This window comes from Bombina bombina, chromosome 1 (genome assembly GCF_027579735.1).
Source record: "Bombina bombina isolate aBomBom1 chromosome 1, aBomBom1.pri, whole genome shotgun sequence".
Classification (NCBI taxonomy): Eukaryota; Metazoa; Chordata; class Amphibia; order Anura; family Bombinatoridae; genus Bombina; species Bombina bombina.
Window position 1 is genome coordinate 534,115,333 of NC_069499.1, and position 21,681 is coordinate 534,137,013.

The 21,681-nt window shown below is 36.1% G+C and overlaps 1 protein-coding gene across 2 annotated transcripts in view; it reads left to right on the forward strand.

Annotated features, from left to right (window-relative positions):
• Nucleotides 1-21,681, forward strand: part of CPO (carboxypeptidase O) — a 445,436-nt gene that overhangs the window by 384,170 nt on the left and 39,585 nt on the right. For both annotated transcript variants that reach the window (XM_053698643.1, XM_053698641.1), the window contains exon 9: nt 19,547-19,637. In XM_053698643.1, coding sequence (XP_053554618.1) covers nt 19,547-19,637 — 91 coding nt within the window. The remainder of the gene's footprint in view (nt 1-19,546; nt 19,638-21,681) is intronic.

Genomic DNA, 21,681 nt, shown 5'->3' on the forward strand with positions numbered 1-21,681 from the left:
GAGAGTTCAATATCCAGATATTTCTATTGTCATATGTGGGCAAAATATTGCACCAATTTTGGAAGAGAAATAAACCCAATAATAAAGAGGATTCCAACAGGTTTTTCTTACAAAGACTGTACGGCAAGGATCAGTTAGTAAGTCACTAAACGAAGCAGCAAGGGCCCTTCTCTCCCTGTGCAATGAGTTTTTGTCCAAGACCAAATTCCTCCCCATTTCTTGAATCATTCAATAGAATTTGTGTACGCACTTGACTCCTCATTGGCTTACTGGTAATGCCACTTTGTAATCCAACCCTCATGGTTGAATATCTCTGGCTGTATTACCTCATATCGGACACTGGGGGCAACAGGCAACAGAATGTAGTTTCATTAGTAAATACTACAGAAAAATATGTTTTCTTATATATTTTTAAAGTGTTCATTTAATATACTTATATTTTCTAGCTCAATAAACTATTTGGGCAATTTGACATGGTATTATTTAATTTGACTGAGCATGTGTATCTCAATACCAAACATGATTATATTGATTTAGTATGTATTCATATACATTTAAATATTAGACCCATGCATAATATCTATCTATACTATACATATAATATATACTTCCTATTGATAATGTCTTAAGAGATGTACTTAAAAGTCATGTTTTCTATAAGGGAACTTAAAAGGATTTTAATTCATAATTTCAGTATGAGATTAATTGCTATTTCAGTATTAAATTAATAAGTACTTCTGTCATCTGTATTTGATAGTATATTTTGATTTTATTACATTTTCCAGTCATTCCCATATTATATACATACATGAAATTCGAAGCCTGTAATAGGAATACATTGCCTATCTGTGGATGCCCCTTTAATATTGAGTGCATAAAACTATACGATACAATTCATAGCACAAACTACACAGACATTGTCTATTTCAGAATATAGAACTTTTTAAACATCCTAAATATAATTTGTCAATCATTTAAATATCTCCAATACAGTTATTTATTTAATATAGCAGACATTTATTCCATATGGTATATTTCTAAAGGTAATCTCATATGTTGGTATTCTTTCATAAAGTATTGGTATATTAAATATTTCTGTAAATTATAGACGATGTATACATTAAAATGAACTTTAAGGTCACAATATTATCACATGCCTGTAAGTGAATTTTGGCATATGTTTCTTCTAGACAAGAATGTGTATTTAAAATCTCCAAAAGACTTTGAGATCTTCCGTTTGATTACCATATAAGTGTTAATTTACTATCTTCCTGAGGTTCTGCTAGCTTATCTGAACTAAACAGAATTATGTCTCTGTGACCTCAGGTGGCATCCTGATCTAGGTAACACATTTAAGAATCTTTTGATGCTTTTACTTTCTAGTTGGAGAAAAATATGTTCTCTTTGTAGTATTGGGACATCCTGTCTGTGAAGTGTAACTTACTCAGTAAGGGGGGTTTGGGTCAGAACTTAAGGAAAATATGTGACATTGTAGTAAGGAGTTCATATTAATGTAGATAATATAAATTAAATATTAATTTGTACATCACATCAAAGTTACTCACCTTATACATGACATAGCCCCCTTTCCATTCCAGGATATGTGGCACGCATGTATTGGAATTGACTGAAAATCCATGTAATAGGTAAGGTTATTTACGGAATGAACTGTAGACATTCTTAATAAGAAGAGAGTCCGTTATTTTTGAATCCTCATATTTATGCTCTTTGGTTAGACATGTTATTCATCTATTAAACTACAACACTTCATTAGTGTGTTTGGGGAAGTGACATTTCATTCTCCTTCTATGACTTGTAGTTGGGACCTAGGATGACACGCTCACAGGTGATTAATATGGACCCATTTATCCATAAAAGTATCATTTTTAGGGATCTTAATTTTATAGGCAACTGGAGATATTTTGCCAGTAATGACAAAAGGCCCCTTCCATGATGGAAGAAATGTATTCTCCTTAACTTGATCTCTTCCATAGTTATAAAGATATGCGTTATCATTTATTTCATATTCCTTTTTGGAATTCTTGAGGTAATAATACATTTTAGCAGCAGTTGTGGCCTTCTCTATGTTCCTTTGAGCAAATGCAAAAGCATATTGCAGATGCTTCCTTAAGTTTTCCACTTATTGATGTGTAGTAGCACCATTTATTAAGTTCCAGTCTGATGTACGGTACATTAAATGTTGTGGTAGAACCATTCTTCTACCAGTCATCAATTCAAAAGGTGACATTTTAGTAGCACTACTTGGTGTTGCTCTTAATGCCATTAGAACTACAGGTAATTTTACATCCCAGTCCTTACCTGTTTCACTCACAAACTTTTTGAGTATTTTCACAATGAACTGGTTGTAACGCTCTACACCACCACTAGAGGCAGCTCTATAAGCTTTCTTTTAACCCCAAGTAGTTTCTACATTTTTGTCATCACTTTGCTAGTGAAGTGGGTCCCCCGATCGGATTCGATTTAATGGGGTAAACCAAATCTGGAAAACACTTGGTTGATGAGCGATGCTGCGCATGTTTCAGAACTATTATTAGGCGCACTGATTCACTCTACCCATTTAGTAAACAGGCAGGCAGGCTACTGTCAACATGTATCTGTTACCTCTAGATAATCTAGTTACTGGACCAATAAAATCAATTTGTATGTCTGACCATGGCATTACCAGACCCCTTTTCTGAAAAGGGGCTCTATGCGTTGGCGCAGTGGGTTGGAACTGTGTACAGATTAAACAACCTTGACAATAGGTTTGAACATCCTTCAACATATGCGGCTAAAAGGTGTAGTCACACAATATTTCATATGTTAATTTGGCACCACGATGGATACCTGTTTTGGAGGTTCTAATTAATAAACCATCCTGTAACTTGAATTGTTATTTGGACGTCATTGAGATCCTAAGATCTTCCTTACCAATACAGTCATCTTTTAAGATGCGGTTGTTTTCAGGATTTTCTATATGTGTATAGAAAATACCTATAATGGGGTCTTCTTTTTGACTAGTGATCAGGTCCTCACTAGGAGAATCCTGACTCCATTGTACCGGGTTAGGCTCATTTTGTTGTTTAGCCTTGTTTCTGGTAATGGCTTCCACATGAATTGCACCCATTAAGTGGTATCAATTTCACAGAACAATTTTCACAGAAGAACTTACCATGTTTGACTGGTTTGCTGTTAGTTTTCTGCATGCCATTTCTTTTCCAAGTTGGCAGGTATTCAACAAAACTGTCACGCACATAATTTGAGTCAGTGATTATCACAAATTCATGAATACCTTGATCAATAGCCATTTCAATGTTTTTTAAAATAGCAGTGAGTTCTGATACTTGACTGGATCTTGGTCCAATGTTGAATCCTACAGAAATATTTGGGAATCCATTTATCCAAGCTATACCAATGCCAGTGACTAATCTGTGCTCATTATCAATAGAGGCATGGTAAGAACAACCATCAACATATACCCAGAGTAAGCTTTGACAATGGTCCTTATTGTATACTTTATATGGGTAAAGCAATTGTTCCTCCAGGAAATCATCTTCTATTAATTTTTCCCATGATCTTTAGCAGCACAGTCATGGAGCTCAGCAAGCCCCTGTGCGACTGGATTCCTTTTGTTTTGCTTATAGCGAATTTCTAAAGGCCAGCCTTGCAAGGAAAGAGTCCAAGCTGTTATGCAGCTATTGGACAGGTTCCCATCTCTTATTTTCTCACTTTGCAAATATAGCAAAGGCTGGTGGGCCATTTCTACAATAATTTTCTCACCTTGTATGTAGCTGCGGAAATTTTGTAGAGCCCATACAGTAGATAAGAGGGCTTTTTCACAATCACTAAATTTTATTTCCACTGGGGATAAAGTTTTGCTCACATAAGCAATGACCTTGCTTAAATTATCATGTTTTTTATATAAAACAGCACTCATGCTTACATCAGTGTAACCTGTTTCTTAGTTGAAAGGTTTACCACCTTTAGGGTAAACTAAGCAGGTTGCTTGAGTTTTCTCTTAAGCTTTCTTATGGCTGTTCCTTGAGCCTAACTTCAGTGCCATACTGCATCCTTCTTTAGAAGATGTAGCAGTGGTTTAGCTAATTCTGCATAATTATCAATACATTTGCAAGAGTAATTTGTCATACCCAGGAATGATCTTAATTCCTTTAAATTAGTGGGGTTCTTAGAATTTATTGTGGATTCAACCTTTTTCTTCTGAGGATTTAACCCTTCAGAAATAACCTCATGTCCCAAGAAGTTGACACGAGTGCGGCACTATTGGGCTTTTTGTAGGGATAATTTGACACCTGCCCTTTTAAGTTGGCTGAGGACATGTTTAAGCTCTGTGCTTTTGATTAACACATCATCAACATAAGATAATGTCCCCCTTTCTAGTGCATCAGGCATAGCCTTATGCATGAATATAGCAAATTCATGTCCTGCATTTATGTATGCAAAAGGAAGTCTTTGGAATGCGTATTGGACCTTCTGGAAGGAAACCGCTAGCTTATACTAGTCTTCCTCATGTACCTTTATGGTCCAATATCCCTGCGCACAATCAATGGCAGTGAATATCTTAGATCCCTGCATCTGCGCTAGGCACTGGTCAATATATGGCACCGGCCAGCCAGTCATGTAGACTTGTTTGTTTAGCTGTCTTAAGTCAGCACACAAATGCCAATTTCCACTGGGTTTAAGAATACCCCTTTCTTCCAAGTTCCTTATGATTTGTGCAAGTGAATCATATGAGGCTAAAGGGAGTCTGTATTGTTTAACAAATACAGGTGGTGCAATGGGATCAGTTTGGATTCTTGCAATGTGTAGGTCTGTATTCCCACAGTCATAAGAATCCCTAGCAAAAATAGCCTTGTACTCCTTCAGGAGTTCTCGTAGCTGTTGGCGTTCATCATTACTAGAACAGCCAGTAGCTAAGGAGATTTGCTCTTCAACTATTTGCTGAAATCCAGGAAAATTTCAGGCTGTTCTATCTCATAGGCTTCTTCAAGCCTAGATGTGAGGTCCCCTTGATTATAATTTACATTACCCCCATGACCCTGGATATTGGGGTATTCTTGCTCTATGATAGGTTGATCAAATACCAGGGAGGCTTCTTCAATTTTACAGATGCCTTCCTCTGAGCTGAAAGGGTAAATAGACTGAATTGTGAATAATCCTTCTGGCATGGATGTAAAGGATGACATCCTGTGGTGTTATGTTATGCACAATAACGTATTGGAATAGTTCCAATATTTACCATAGGAGTATGGGTCATTGTTAAACCCATATTTTGCACTCTCTGGGAGATGCAAATTAGCGCTTCAGAAGTTTTTAACTTCTGACCCCTTTTTACCTGTAAGGGTAAGAGAAATTTATCAGCCCCAGCAGGGATTCAAATATCACTAGACACCTGCATATTCACAGCATATGGCATTTGCTGGTTTGATTTCAAGGCTGCATTTTCATCCTGAGATACCTCGGGGTCCCCCTTTAACCTGCTCCAGAGGCAAAGGTTAATCAAATCTATTTGTTTGGCATATTTACGCAAGAGATCATTGCCAATATATATTTTATTATGGGGATGATTCAAAACTAAAATCAGGTGTTTTGCTGATTTATTACCTATGGAAATAGATAATAAACACTTAGCTATAATGCTATATCTTTCATAGTTATAATCTAGGTTGTGGACCCAGTGATCTTGGGTAGAAAGATATTTAATTACTTGAGGTTCAGTTATCTGCACCAAAAAGCCTTCACTTACGGCTAGATTTAGAGTTTTGTCAGTAAGGACCCGCGTAGCTAACGCTGGCTTTTTTCTGGCCGCACCTTTAAAATAACTCTGGTATTGAGAGTCCATATAATGTCAGCGTTAGGCTCCAAAAAAGGAGCGTAGAGCATATTTAACGCAGCTTCAACTCTCGATACCAGAGTTGCTTACGGACGCGGCCAGCCTCAAAAACGTGCTCGTGCACGATTCCCCCATAGGAAACAATGGGGCTGTTTGAGCTGAAAAAAAACCTAACACCTGCAAAAAAGCCGCGTTCAGCTCCTAACGCAACCCCATTGTTTACTATGGGGAAACACTTCCTACGTCTGCACCTAACACTCTAACATGTACCCCGAGTCTAAACACCCCTAACCTTACACTTATTAACCCCTATTCTGCCGCCCCCGCTATCGCTGACCCCTGTATATTATTTTTAACCCCTAATCTGCCGCTCCGTAAACTGCCGCTACTTACATTATCCCTATGTACCCCTAATCTGCTGCCCCTAACACCGCCGACCCCTATATTATATTTATTAACCCCTAATCTGCCCCACACAACGTCGCCTCCACCTGCCTACACTTATTAACCCCTAATCTGCCGACCGGACCTGAGCGCTACTATAATAAAGTTATTTACCCCTAATCCGCCTCACTAACCCTATAATAAATAGTATTAACCCCTAATCTGCCCTCCCTAACATCGCTGACACCTAACTTCAATTATTAACCCCTAATCTGCCGACCGGAGCTCACCGCTATTCTAATAAATGTATTAACCCCTAAGCTAAGTCTAACCCTAACACTAACACCCCCCTAACTTAAATATAATTTACATCTAACGAAATTAATTAACTCTTATTAAATAAATTATTCCTATTTAAAGCTAAATACTTACCTGTAAAATAAATCCTAATATAGCTACAATATAAATTATAATTATATTATAGCTATTTTAGGATTAATATTTATTTTACAGGTAACTTTGTATTTATTTTAACCAGGTACAATAGCTATTAAATAGTTAAGAACTATTTAATAGCTAAAATAGTTAAAATAATTACAAAATTACCTGTAAAATAAATCCTAACCTAAGTTACAATTAAACCTAACACTATACTATCATTAAATTAATTAAATAAAATACCTACAATTACCTACAATTAAACCTAACACTACACTATCAATACATTAATTAAATACAATACCTAGAAATAACTACAATGAAATAAACTAACTAAAATACAAAAAATAAAAAAGAACTAAGTTACAAAAAATAAAAAAATATTTACAAACATAAGAAAAATATTACAACAATTTTAAACTAATTACACCTACTCTAAGCCCCCTAATAAAATAACAAAGACCCCCAAAATAAAAAATGCCCTACCCTATTCTAAATTACTAAAGTTCAAAGCTCTTTTACCTTACCAGCCCTGAACAGGGCCCTTTGCGGGACATGCCCCAAGAAGTTCAGCTCTTTTGCCTGTAAAAAAAAACATACAATACCCCCCCCCCCCAACATTACAACCCACCACCCACATACCCCTAATCTAACCCAAACCCCCCTTAAATAAACCTAACACTAAGCCCCTGAAGATCATCCTACCTTGTCTTCACCTCACCGGGTATCACCGATCGGTCCTGGCTCCAAAATCTTCATCCTTGGCTGAAGAGGTCCAGAAGAGGCTCCAAAGTCTTCATCCTATCCGGGAAGAAGAGTAGATCCGGACCGGCAACCATCATCTTCCAAGCGGCATCTTCTATCTTCATCCGATGAGGACCGGCTCCATCCTGAAGACCTCCACCGCGGACCCATCTTCATCCGGCGACGTCCAACTGAAGAATGACGGTTCCTTTAAGGGACGTCATCCAAGATGGCGTCTCTCAAATTCCAATTGGCTGATAGGATTCTATCAGCCAATCGGAATTAAGGTAGGAATATTCTGATTGGCTGATGGAATCAGCCAATCAGAATCAAGATCAATCTGATTGGCTGATCCAATCAGCCAATCAGATTGAGCTTGCATTCTATTGGCTGATCGGAACAGACAATAGAATGTGAGCTCAATCTGATTGGCTGATTGGATCAGCCAATCGGATTGAACTTGATTCTGATTGGCTGATTCCATCAGCCAATCAGAATATTCCTACCTTAATTCCGATTGGCTGATAGAATCCTATCAGCCAATCGGAATTCTAGGGACGCCATCTTGGATGACGTCCCTTAAAGGAACCGTCATTCTTCAGTTGGACGTCGCCGGATGAAGATGGGTCCGCGGTGGAGGTCTTCAGGATGGAGCCGGTCCTCATCGGATGAAGATAGAAGATGCCGCTTGGAAGATGTTGGTTGCCGGTCTGGATCTACTCTTCTTCCCGGATAGGATGAAGACTTTGGAGCCTCTTCTGGACCTCTTCAGCCACCGGATGATGGATCGCCAGCCCCCGCTTGGGTTGGATGAAGATTTTGGAGCCAGGACCGATCGGTGATACCCGGTGAGGTGAAGACAGGGTAGGATGATCTTCAGGGGCTTAGTGTTAGGTTTATTTAAGGGGGGTTTGGGTTAGATTAGGGGTATGTGGGTGGTGGGTTGTAATGTTGGGGGGGGGTATTGTATGTGTTTTTTTACAGGCAAAAGAGCTGAACTTCTTGGGGCATGCCCCGCAAAGGGCCCTGTTCAGGGCTGGTAAGGTAAAAGAGCTTTGAACTTTAGTAATTTAGAATAGGGTAGGGCATTTTTTTATTTTGGGGGTCTTTGTTATTTTATTAGGGGGCTTAGAGTAGGTGTAATTAGTTTAAAATTGTTGTAATATTTTTCTTATGTTTGTAAATATTTTTTTATTTTTTGTAACTTAGTTCTTTTTTATTTTTTGTACTTTAGTTAGTTTATTTAATTGTAGTTATTTGTAGGTATTGTATTTAATTAATGTATTGATAGTGTAGTGTTAGGTTTAATTGTAGGTAATTGTAGGTATTTTATTTAATTAATTTAATGATAGTATAGTGTTAGGTTTAATTGTAACTTAGGTTAGGATTTATTTTACAGGTAATTTTGTAATTATTTTAACTATTTTAGCTATTAAATAGTTCTTAACTATTTAATAGCTATTGTACCTGGTTAAAATAAATACAAAGTTACCTGTAAAATAAATATTAATCCTAAAATAGCTATAATATAATTATAATTTATATTGTAGCTATATTAGGATTTATTTTACAGGTAAGTATTTAGCTTTAAATAGGAATAATTTATTTAATAAGAGTTAATTTATTTAGTTAGATTTAAATTATATTTAACTTAGGGGGTGTTAGTGTTAGGGTTAGACTTAGCTTTAGGGGTTAATACATTTATTAGAATAGCGGTGAGCTCCGGTCGGCAGATTAGGGGTTAATAATTGAAGTTAGGTGTCGGCGATGTTAGGGAGGGCAGATTAGGGGTTAATACTATTTATTATAGGGTTAGTGAGGCGGATTAGGGGTTAATAACTTTATTATAGTAGCGGTGCGGTCCGCTCGGCAGATTAGGGGTTAATAAGTGTAGGCAGGTGGAGGCGACGTTGAGGGGGGCAGATTAGGGGTTAATAAATATAATATAGGGGTCGGCGGTGTTAGGGGCAGCAGATTAGGGGTACATAGCTATAATGTAGGTGGCGGCGCTTTGCGGTCGGCAGATTAGGGGTTAATTATTGTAGGTAGCTGGCGGCGACGTTGTGGGGGGCAGGTTAGGGATTAATAAATATAATATAGGGGTCGGCGGTGTTAGGGGCAGCAGATTAGGGGTACATAAGTATAACGTAGGTGGCAGTCGGCAGATTAGGGGTTAAAAAAATGTAATCGAGTGTCGGCGATGTGGGGGGGCCTCGGTTTAGGGGTACATAGGTAGTTTATGGGTGTTAGTGTACTTTAGAGCACAGTAGTTAAGAGCTTTATGAACCGGCGTTAGCCCAGAAAGCTCTTAACTACTGACTTTTTTCTGCGGCTAGAGTTTTGTCGTTAGATTTCTAACGCTCACTTCAGCCACGACTCTAAATACCGGAGTTAGAAAGATCCCATTGAAAAGATAGGATACGCAATTGAAGTAAGGGGATCTGCGGTATGGAAAAGTCGCGGCTGAAAAGTGAGCGTTAGACCCTTTTTTGAGTGACTCCAAATACCGGAGGTAGCCTAAAACCAGCGTTAGGAGCCTCTAACGCTGGTTTTCACGGCTACCGCCAAACTCCAAATCTAGGCCTTATATAGCTAGCTGCCTGTTTTAAGTTTAATTTAGCATACTTGGTTTTTCCAAGGTCATGCACTTGTATAGGGATAAATAAATCATCCTTAATTTTCTCAATTTCTGCAAGGAATTGATAGTGATCGCCCCCTTTAGGGGATTTAGGATCTCCTTTGTGTAGAGATATGGTTAATACATCACCGTCTAGGGAAATATTGTCTATTTTCCCAGGCAAAATTTTAATGGTATGACCATCAGAGCCACTTAGGGGAGTATGATCAACTATTTGTAGGACAGTTATTTCAGGTACAGAGCTATTCCTGAAATGAATTTTGACAGCATCTGGCTTCTCTTCCACCACATAACAGTTATGTCTGGTGTGAGGTATGCTGGACTGTTCCTAATTAATAGGTCTTTTGACTTGTGACCAAATAATATTATTTATGCAATCAATTACGGTACTTAATTATTTAAGAATGTCAATACCAATTATTTAAGAATCATTTGGCAGATCCACTATAATGACAGGGTGTCTTATTACCCTGTTTGCCAGTTTTAGTTTTAACCATGCAGTGCCCCAGACTTTAAGAGAGTCACCCCCAACACCTATTAATGAGCCATTAAATTCCCTGAGTTTAGGCTTGTGGGGCATTAGCTCAATTAGTTGTGTGTAGCACCTGAGGGATAAAATTGATGCCTGAGATCCAGTGTCAATGAATCCCATGATACGGTTTGTAACTGAATACTGGATCTCAGCTAATGCATAATATCTCCCCTCAGTTTCTACCATTTCCCACATAAAATTAGCATGTTTGCATATTTGTTGGCTTCACCACAATTCCCCAGAATCAACCACTTTACCTGATGCAGAAGAATTTTCATTCTTATCAGTCGCTTCCTTTATAATAGGGGAAGACCGGTTTCCTCTGGCCACTTCCGCATACATTTTCTTTTTGGATTCAAAATTGAGGGAGCTAGGTGACACCTTAGTTTCTGACACAATTTTAGGGTTGGGCCTTTTTTCTCTTTTAACCCCTGTTCACTGGACTGCTGAATGGAGTATAACTTTGTACTCTCTCTGATCAGCCAATCCAATAAACAGTTATCATCAAAGTCTCTAGCCAGATTTACTTTGCTGTGTAAGGGCAAGGCTTCATAAAATAAATTTACAAACTCTGATCTTTCACATTTGGGCTTGTTATCTGACATACTATAAGCTCCTTTTAGTGTAGAAAGTAATTCGATTGGGCTTTGATTGCGCCGCATTTTAAATTGTTTACAGCCGCTTTTCCCACGGTGGTGGTTCGATGCTGCCCAAACTCCCTTTTACATTGTTGCTTTGTTTCACTCCAATAATTAATATTCATTTGTGATTCTTACCTTCAAATACCCATGGCAGAAATTCAATTTTAGACTGCTCACTATGAACATTTAATATAGATTAAGCATTTTCCTAGGCCTCTAAGTGGTCGATTATAGAAATGGTCCCCCTTTTGGAGAATACAGGTACTGCACTGTATATTATCTTATTGGTGTCATACACCTTATTAGGTACATCTTGGGTTCTCCTAGGGACCTTATTGTTAGGGCTGGAGCACCCCCTATCAGTCCTATTTTTACCATGGGGAGATCCCTTCTGAGTATTATATTTAGAATGGCTTTCTGGCTCTGCCCTCTGACTCACTAGAATAACTGCCCTCTCCCTCTGAAGTGTAGAAATTCCCTGAATTTAAAACATTTGGGAAGTTTATTTCTAAGCCAATCTGGGTCCTATGTATAAATTCTTCCCTAATGCTTTGTAGTTCACCTCTCATAAATTCTTTTAGGGTTTTCATAATCTCATTATTATTCCCACTATTTTCATCACTGATGGAGGGGGTAATTATTGCTGAGTTGCTCATTTAAGCTTAACATTTTAGCGAGTACTTTTTGGTTATGTTTATCTAAGGCGGCCATGTCTTGCTTAAGTGTAACAATTTCATTTTGGTCTGTTTCTAAATTTTCTTTGCATTTGCGTGATGAGCGAATTTTATCTCTTAGCTGCTGTAATTGCCATTCCTTTTCTATAAGGTGAGTGGACAGTCATTAATGCATATTATAAACGGCCAAGATTGAATTATTTCCTTATCCTGTATTTTAGAACACTTGCATTGATTAATTTTTAATAAATCTTGAAAAAATTCACTTGTTTCTTTCCACATTCTATTATCAATAGCAATATTTTTGGACTTAGTGGTAAGCATATCAATATATTCATTTAATTCCCCTGAAATATTAAATATTTTTTTCATGTGGCCGATAGCGTCCATTCTAAGGGAGTCTGCCTTAGAAAGGGGCAAATTTTGGGGACACATTTCAATACTGTGTATAGATTCATTTGATTCACTTCTTGTAATAGACATTGTAATTTTAGCTTAGTACTTAGTTAATTTAAAACGCTAATACAATTTTAACAAACTAAATTTTTTTTTTATATATATATATTCCAGTGCGATGGATATATATAAATTATAATAAAACGACATAAATAAAAACTTTAGGTCTTACAACAGCTTAAAGTGTTTAAAAAGTTTTGTTGTTGTTTTTTTTTTATTCACAGAATAAAGACCTAAGAAAATGAACTAACATCTTGTTACCATTTACATTATAATTATTATATAAAGCTTTTAAAGTTGGAATATTTTCTCCAATAATCTTTTAATATTCTACCAGTAAACATTCTCATCCAGGAGCCTCATAAAGAGAAGCCTGAATTGCTGTTATAATTTCTTCTTCTGATATGGTTATTATTTTCCACTTGTAATTTGAGGTTAAAGGGACACTACACCCAAAATTTTACTTTCATGATTCAGATAGAGAATCCAAATTTAAACAACATTCCAATTTACTTCTATTATTTATTTTGCTTATTTTATTAGATATCCTTTGATGAAGAAATAGCAATGCACTTGGGTGAGCCAATCAATCACAAGGCTTCTATGTGCAGCAACCAATCAGCGGCTACTGAGCCTATCTAGATATGCTTTTCAGCAAAGATTATCAAGAGAATAAAACAAATTAGATAATAGAGGCAAATTAGAAAGTTGTTTAAAAATGCATGCTATTTCTAAATCAAGAAAGAAAAAATGTGGGTTTCATGTCCCTTTAAGGTAAATTCTGTCAAAAATCCTTATAAGTCAAGTTGATATTTTCTTCACACATAACTTCTGAAAATACTTAGTATAATCTTGTGAAAAGATTTACTTATTTCCTTCTAATTTTAAAGCAGCAATATTATTCAATATCGTAGACTCTTTAACTAGTCTAGCTAAAATTGTTCCTATCTTGCTATCAAGGAATTTAGTTTTCTATCTGAGATCAGTTTGAATAAATGTTTGTGTTACAAACACATCTCTTTCTCCTTTGGTGGCAATATATCTCCTCCAATTTTCTGTAGATGGGGAATCTAAATATGCGTTACATGCATGTGTTATATGATTAATTACCTAATTCTCTATCATCTTTAATTTTTTAGCTTTTGCTGAAAAGAAAAACTTTAATGTCCCCATGTAAAACTTCCTTAGAGGATTCACAAAATATCTCAGGTTTTGACTCTTTATTATATATTTCATATGCTCTCCATTTGTCAAGAATTTACTTTACAAATTCATAGCAAGATATTGAAAAAAGAAACATTGTTTAGTTTTAGGTTGGCTGTACAGTCTTATTGGAACAATTATAGTAATTTAGTAAATGTTTGCTTGTGACCCAATTGCTAATATATTTACACTAATTAAAAATCTATAAATTATGGAATATGTTTTGTCTGCAATGATGTCTTTGTATTCCTATAGTAGATAGATTAAATGTATCTTGATCATTAATACTTTTTGCAATAACTGGCGTAATTTTTTTAAAATCCACCTCTCAAACTGGAATTCTTAATCTATGGACTCCTTCTATTAGAATGGGAGGGGATTAAAGAGTAATTTCATGCATTTTAGGAAGAACATGTGAAACAATTTTAATTAGATCTTCAAAATCTGAAAATTCAGGAAATTAAATAATTCTATTATTCCTACATGAATGATTCCCAAGATCTTCTATTTTGCTTTGTAACATATCAATACTCTTTAATTATCCTTTAATTTAGGGCAACAAGCATTATGGTATCTTCTGAATCTGCTCTATATTTGTGAGCCTACATGCAAACTGTCTAACCTCAGTTGTTAAAGTAACAATTCAGATTATTATAGCCTATGGTGAATAAATAATCTTGATTTTATTAAAGACAGGAGGCGAATATTTTGCATCAAATCTTTACTGAATCCAAACAGCAGCAAAGAAAACATACAGAAAAAAAAATAATAATAGAATAGTAACAAGACTGCACCAATCAGCACATAGCAGCCTAATAAACTGTAATGAACAAGTCCAGCACTTCCTCTTTTCTTGATTATAAGACAGCGGAACCAATCATGAAGAAAACAAACTCCAAAATATCCATCCTAGACCAAAATGGAACAGCGATACCCTGGAACGGAGAAACAACAGATGACCTGGTCCGTAGATAAGGGAGAACATAAAATCCACAGAGTCACTGAAAAGAGAAAAAAGTAACAACAATCCCAGTAAAGGAAAATCAACAGCAATAACATCATTTAGATAAAATTTCCTCAAAACAAAATCATTAACATCATTTAGATAAAATTTCCACAAAACAAAATCTTATTAATATATATTGGGAGGGAAAAGAGGGGTGGGAAAATATTCGCCTCCTGTCTTTAATAAAATCAAAATTATTTATTCACGAATCACCATAGGCTATAATAATCTGAATTTTATGGCAAGACAGGAGGCTTCATAGTTTGCATTTTTAAAGCACTTACATAAAAAAAATTTTTAAAAAATGAACAATTTCAAAAAACTTTTAGAGTCGAAGCTCTGATGTCCCTCTTGAAAACCCTGGGGAAGGAGGGTTCTTTAAACCCCATTTTACCTCTGGGGAGGAGGTTCTATCACCCCTATGTGAAAAGCCCGGGGAAGGGGCTAACAGCCTTCGAGCTGGAGTTATGCCTCTATGTGAGACTGGGAGATATAGGGTCTTCCCAAACCAATTGCGAGGATACAAGAGATTCTGATATTGAGCTACAGAGTTTAGAACAAGTCTCATAGGAATTAAGGGATACCTCTGAAAAGGGCTTAAGGATGATTTAATGTGTTGGCCATGGCTGATACAAACTTTCAAAGGCAAAAAAATACTTAGAAGAAGGAAGAGTATAGAAAAGAGAAATACACAAGGAAAATCCATTTTCAAAGGAAGAATAAAACTAGGAAAGTAAAGTAAATAAAACCACAATGAGAAACCAGTGTCGCGCTGAGCAGCAGCTCGCATGACCGACCGGAGCTAGTCACTGGTCAGGCACGCGTCCGCATGGACTCTCAGCACAGCACCGGAGGAGATAGACAAAATACATTAAAGAGATAGTATAGCCAAAACCAATACAATATTCACCTTCGACTAGACTATCCCTCCAAGGGAAAGAATAGGTAAAAGGATTAGAGGAGTACTAATAAAAAAGCTGGTTAGTACAGAACAAATTAAACAATACTCCTAAGTGAGATGCCCAGGAGAGGGGCGTGAGGCCTTCCAAAGTCGCTTGAGGGCGAAAGTGACATCGATACTGTGCTGAAAGAGACTGAAGTATGGGAGACAGTTCTGGAGTGTGTTAAGAGGGTTTATGATCCACATCAAAAGAAGGGGAAAGGATTTACTTATGGGGCAACAGCAAAGGTAAAAAAATGTAAGCAAAAAAGACCTCTTCGGAAGAAGGAAAAGTTTAACAGGCTAAAATTTGAATTTCGAATGGCCTAAATGCAGGCTAAATAAAGTTATATTTAATAGAGCCTTAATACAGGCTTAAAATAGTTACAGAATATAGCCTTAATAGATTAATTAATAGAGCCTTATTTTTATTATTATTATCGGATATTTAAATAGCGTCAACAGATACCGCAGCACAAATTAATACAGGCTTAATATAGCTAGATTTAAAATAGCCTAAAACAGGCTTAAAATATAGTTATAAAGAAAAGCCTAAGAAGGGATAATATTTATATTTGAAAACCTAATACAGACTATTATATCATAGCGCTGCGGAATCTGTTGGCGCTCTACAAATAACCGATAAGAATAATAATAATAATAGCTTAAAGGGACATTAAACACTACATAAATGCTAAATAAAATTATGCATTCATAGAAAATATTAGTCTGAGAATAACATGTAGATGTATTTTTAAAACTTTAAATAGATGTTTTAATGCCTATAAAACAATGGAAGCTGCCATGTTGTAACTTAGGTTACCTTCTCTGCTGTGCCCAATCAGGGACAGTTTTAAATAGGTCACTAGAGTGTGCAGCCAATGACGGTGTGGAATATAACAGTGTTCTGCACTTCCAATTCTAACAGGAACTGAAAAACTCAGAATTTCAGAATGGAATTACAGGAAAGGGGGACAAAATAAACAATGAAAGTATATAGCAAACTTTTTTATTTATAAATGATTTATCATTTTATATTATTTCAAAGTGTTCAATGTCCCTTTAAAGGGACGGAGCTGCGCCTGCAATTGATTCACAAAGTAATCCTGATTTCCAAACCCACTGTGGGTACCTGATCACCTAGCCCTATCTTGCATGAGAACCCAGGTACCGATATGGCAGACATTATCCGCTATGTGCCTGCGCAAGGTTTTGACACGTCAGAGAATACGTCACCTTGTGTTTCTCTGTATTGTAATAGCAGAGCGGGTGACGGAGCTGCGCTAATAATGTGAGTGCTGTTCGCATATAGAATCTCCCTAAAATTAATGAGCAACTTATCATTGTGTGGGCATAAGAAAGAAATAATTTTTTATAGCTTGGATCAGATTGCTTATGCGCGAGATGCCGACTAAACATTTTAATTCGATTCATAAAAGCTGAATATTATTGGTTGAATATACGGACGTTTGTACAGCCCATATTTGTGAGCTGTCTCTTAGCCTACGTCATTAGAAGATTTTAAAAGAAAATTTTATAAATATTAAGAAGGATCATTTGAAACTGCAAGTAGGTGCTAATTATTTATTTCAACATTATAACCCGATTTATATCATTGTTATATATGCCAAGAATAAAACTACAGTAATCCTTTAATAAAGGTCAAAATACTAAAAAACAAAATAACATAATACCGGTTAAAATACTCATATTTAATAAACCTTAAAGGGATAGTCTAATCAAAATTAAACTTTCATAATTCAGATAGGGCATGACATTTTGAACAACTTTCCAATTGACTTTAGTCATTACATATGCTTTGTTCCCTTGGTGGTATTTTTGAAAAGCTAAACCTAGGTAGGCTCAAACTGATTTCTAAACCGTTGAAAACCGCCTCTTAGCTCAGAGCATTTTGAAAAGTTGTTTTTTTTTTTCACAGTTAGACAGTACTAGTTCACGTGTTTAATATAGATAACATTGTGCTCACTCCCGTGGAGTTATTTAGGAGTCTGCACTAATTGGCTAAACTGCTAAAAAGTAAATTATAATGCAGACTTTGCAGGTGTTTTCACTGGTTTACAACATAATCATAACTTTCATATATAGAGACAGCAAAGTTTCTTGCTGAAACTTCTTTTTTCTCTAGTTTCCCCTTTCTTCCCCTTTCTCTTTCCTTCTTCCCCCCTTCTTCTCCTTCCTTTTTTCCGCCCTTTTTCTCTTCCCTCTTTTTCTTTAAAAAAAATCTGTTTCCGTTAAATTTTAAGCTATACACATAGGACAACCTCTTATAGGAGCCTTCACTGGTTTATAGTAAGGCTATAGTATTCCTTATAATAAAAAGCTATACACATAGGACAACCTCTTATAGGAGCCTTCACTGGTTTATAGTAAGGCTATAGTCTTCCTTATAATAAAAAGCTATACACATAGGACAACCTCTTATAGGAGCCTTCACTGGTTTATAGTAAGGCTATAGTCTTCCTTATAATAAAAAGCTATACACATAGCACAACCTCTTATAGGAGCCTTCACTGGTTTATAGTAAGGCTATAGTCTTCCTTATAATAAAAAGCTATACACATAGGACAACCTCTTATAGGAGCCTTCACTGGTTTATAGTAAGGCTATAGTCTTCCTTATAATAAAAAGCTATACACATAGGACAACCTCTTATAGGAGCCTTCACTGGTTTATAGTAAGGCTATAGTCTTCCTTATAATAAAAAGCTATACACATAGGACAACCTCTTATAGGAGCCTTCACTGGTTTATAGTAAGGCTATAGTATTCCTTATAATAAAAAGCTATACACATAGGACAACCTCTTATAGGAGCCTTCACTGGTTTATAGTAAGGCTATAGTCTTCCTTATAATAAAAAGCTATACACATAGGACAACCTCTTACAGGAGCCTTCACTGGTTTATAGTAAGGCTATAGTCTTCCTTATAATAAAAAGCTATACACATAGGACAACCTCTTATAGGAGCCTTCACTGGTTTATAGTAAGGCTATAGTCTTCCTTATAATAAAAAGCTGCAGTCCTCAAGCAAATATATACACCATACTGGTAGCCATAAAAGGGCTGTTTAAAGGGACAGTTCATTGTAACATAGTTTTTCCCTGAATGTGTTCCCCATAACTTATTATACCATCTGCAGCATATAAAATGTATGAGAACTTGCTCATTTATGCTTCTTTTTGCAAAATAAATAGCTGGATTTGCTCTTTAAAACCACAGCCATCTAAATTGGCTAAGCTTGAAGTGCGATCAGAATTCATTATCTTATCACTCAAATGCTTCCCTTTCTTATTATCTCTGTACAATACTTAGAAAGATCAATTGAAGATAAACATTTTAGAGCTTTATCTTTTCCACCTCCCAATGTGCACTGTCAGAATTATTTTTGCAAAAAATGTACATTTAGGGGTACAACAGCTTGTCACTGGGGTAGTACCCTCAAAGGTACACCCACTATACCCTTTAACATGGTAACATGTTGGTGCCCTTGCAGATTGTAACTTTCAAAAGCAAATATGTACCTTTTAATACGTAAGGCAAATTTGGCCTTTTAAGGGTACTGTCCAAGTGAAAAGCCCTTTGTACCTCATTATGGCAAATTTACAGTCTGGATAAATAAAACAATGTATTAATAAATATGAATGCAAACGCGTTAAGGAGAAGGAGGAGGAGGAGGGTCAAAACCCCCTCTGCCTAGAACTTGGAGAGGTCTTGATTCATAAAATGATATACTGATGAGGGCTTTGAAAAATGTCCCTCTTACTCATTATATAACCTATTCTAAAAGTGGAAAGTTATAAAGTATACATTTCTAACAAAGAAGAAACATTTGAGATTAACATCTATTTTTAAAAAAAGCACAAAAAAACCTAAGAGATTATAATGAGTTAGACTGAGATAATTAGGATTAATGTTGCTCTTTTCATCATAAGTGAATCCAGGATTGACTGACTTGTCACTTTGATATATTTTTATTCTTAAATAAATGTTCAGAATTAGTTGTTAACATTTTTTTCTAGGATCGTTTGTGGAGAAAATCTCGCTCTCAGCATGAAAATGGCACATGTTATGGCGTGGATCTTAATCGCAATTTTGATGCAAAGTGGTGCGGTAAGGACATCAGAGATATCACAAAATATGAACTTTCAGTCATAAAAAGTACAAAAACAGCACAACACGACTTATTAAATACAATCTGTAAAAGTTTACATTGTCATATAGTATTTATGTATTTACAGACATATATACACATATAAACACATAATTATATATGTATACATTTATAAATATATTTATAAGTGCATTGGATCCCTTTGGATTTAAGTAGATGAAAATATGTAAAAGCATATTTATCCAATATTGCAATTTATAAATGTTTTACTGTGTATTTACTGTAAATATATATTTTGCACATAGCATAATATGTTTTAAGTATTTTTAAATATATATATATATATATATAAATATATACATATATATATATATATATATATATATATATATATATATTCATCTATATACTGTATGTATATATATAGTATGTTGTACCAAAAACCATCAGATATATATTTAGAAATATGTATTTATGAATAAATAGAACATATTCTTGTATGTGAAGAACATTGGAATGGGAAATATTCATTTTTTCATGTCAAATTAGCACCCATGAGAATATGTGATTGGGTTTGTGCGAGAGTAAGATGTACATAATATTCTAATTTTGGCTTTTTGCGCTGATCAGGTTAGCACGAGAGTTAAAACAGTTTACTTTCAAGTCATAATACGAGCACTAAAACCTTACTTCTAGCCATGATCTGGACTATATAGCAATTGAGGGCAGAACTTGGCCCTTATTATTTTTACGAAACTAATCTATTTATAGAATTCTAAGTAAACAAAAGGGCTCAAAGATATAAGGTCACAGGTGTCTCAAGCAGACGGCTTTAACATAGACATCAAAAGGGATAACCCACTCATGTAGGTAAAAGAAATGCCTCTAGGCACAATTTGAGAAATAAAGATACTCTAGTATTTTTAAAAAGTAACTTTTGGGGGCAGAGCCTGGAGGAGCTGAGTAATGGACGCCTGAGAGTAGCGCTGGGTGCAGTAAGCTAGAACTAAAGGCGATAATGACATAAAAGAGGCAGAGATTAAGGTGCATAAAAGATCCCACAATCATCTGTACACTCGGATACAACATTGACAGCTCCAGAGTGGAAATGAAGCTGCTACAGAGGGTGTTTAAGAAGGGCCCTGTGGAGAAGCGGGTCAGATGCCATTCCTCCAGCCCACATGGCGCAACAGGAGGAGATCGATAGAGCCCATATAGTAATCACTGGAGGTGAGAAGCTGAGGGTACATACACTCTAGAGGTGAGAAGTTGGGCACTGGCAGGGAGACTGAGGAGATAATGCTGGCTGGAGAAAGCGGGATGTTAAATAGCGGACTATTGCAGCTCCTAAGCTACGGCTCAACAAGTGAGTCTTAATAGTACTGGCAGCCAGGTCTGCACAAAAATTGTCAGGCGCATTGTAATCAAATGGGTATAAATAAGGAGGTGGTTTACTTATTATGATCTTTTTGTGGCTCACCATGGTAAGTTGCCGTTATTAGTGACTGTGAAGCTGGGAACCCGGACCTGAGAAAATACAGGGGAAGGGAAATGCTGGGTAAAATTCTTTGAAAACCGATATGAACACACCGAGGTTGTGTGTATAACGATACCTTAGAGCATGAGATAAGGATTATGGCTTCTGAATTCTAGCGATTGCATACTATCATTATAAATAGATTCCTAGCACTGGAGACATAAACTGCTTGCTGGAAGTTGTCTTTTTATTTGTCTCTCTTCAAATTGTATTATCTGTTATGGAGGTGGGGCGGAAGGCACTGCCTGGAGGGGTATTTACCTACACCATTCCATTACTCTCTCAGGCATTGGTTGCAGACTGTTATAAATTGATTAAAGATCCAATTCAGGGAGGAAGCAGTGGATTACAATTATGGCTGCCAAAAAGAATGCAACGGATATGCCACTGAGTAAACAGTCTCCTGACAACCTTTTTTTTAAATCTGCAAAATGGTAAAAACTACCTGAACAACAAATACATCTAGCAGAGGAGGAAGAAGAACCGGATGCAGGTTCCCAGGCTAT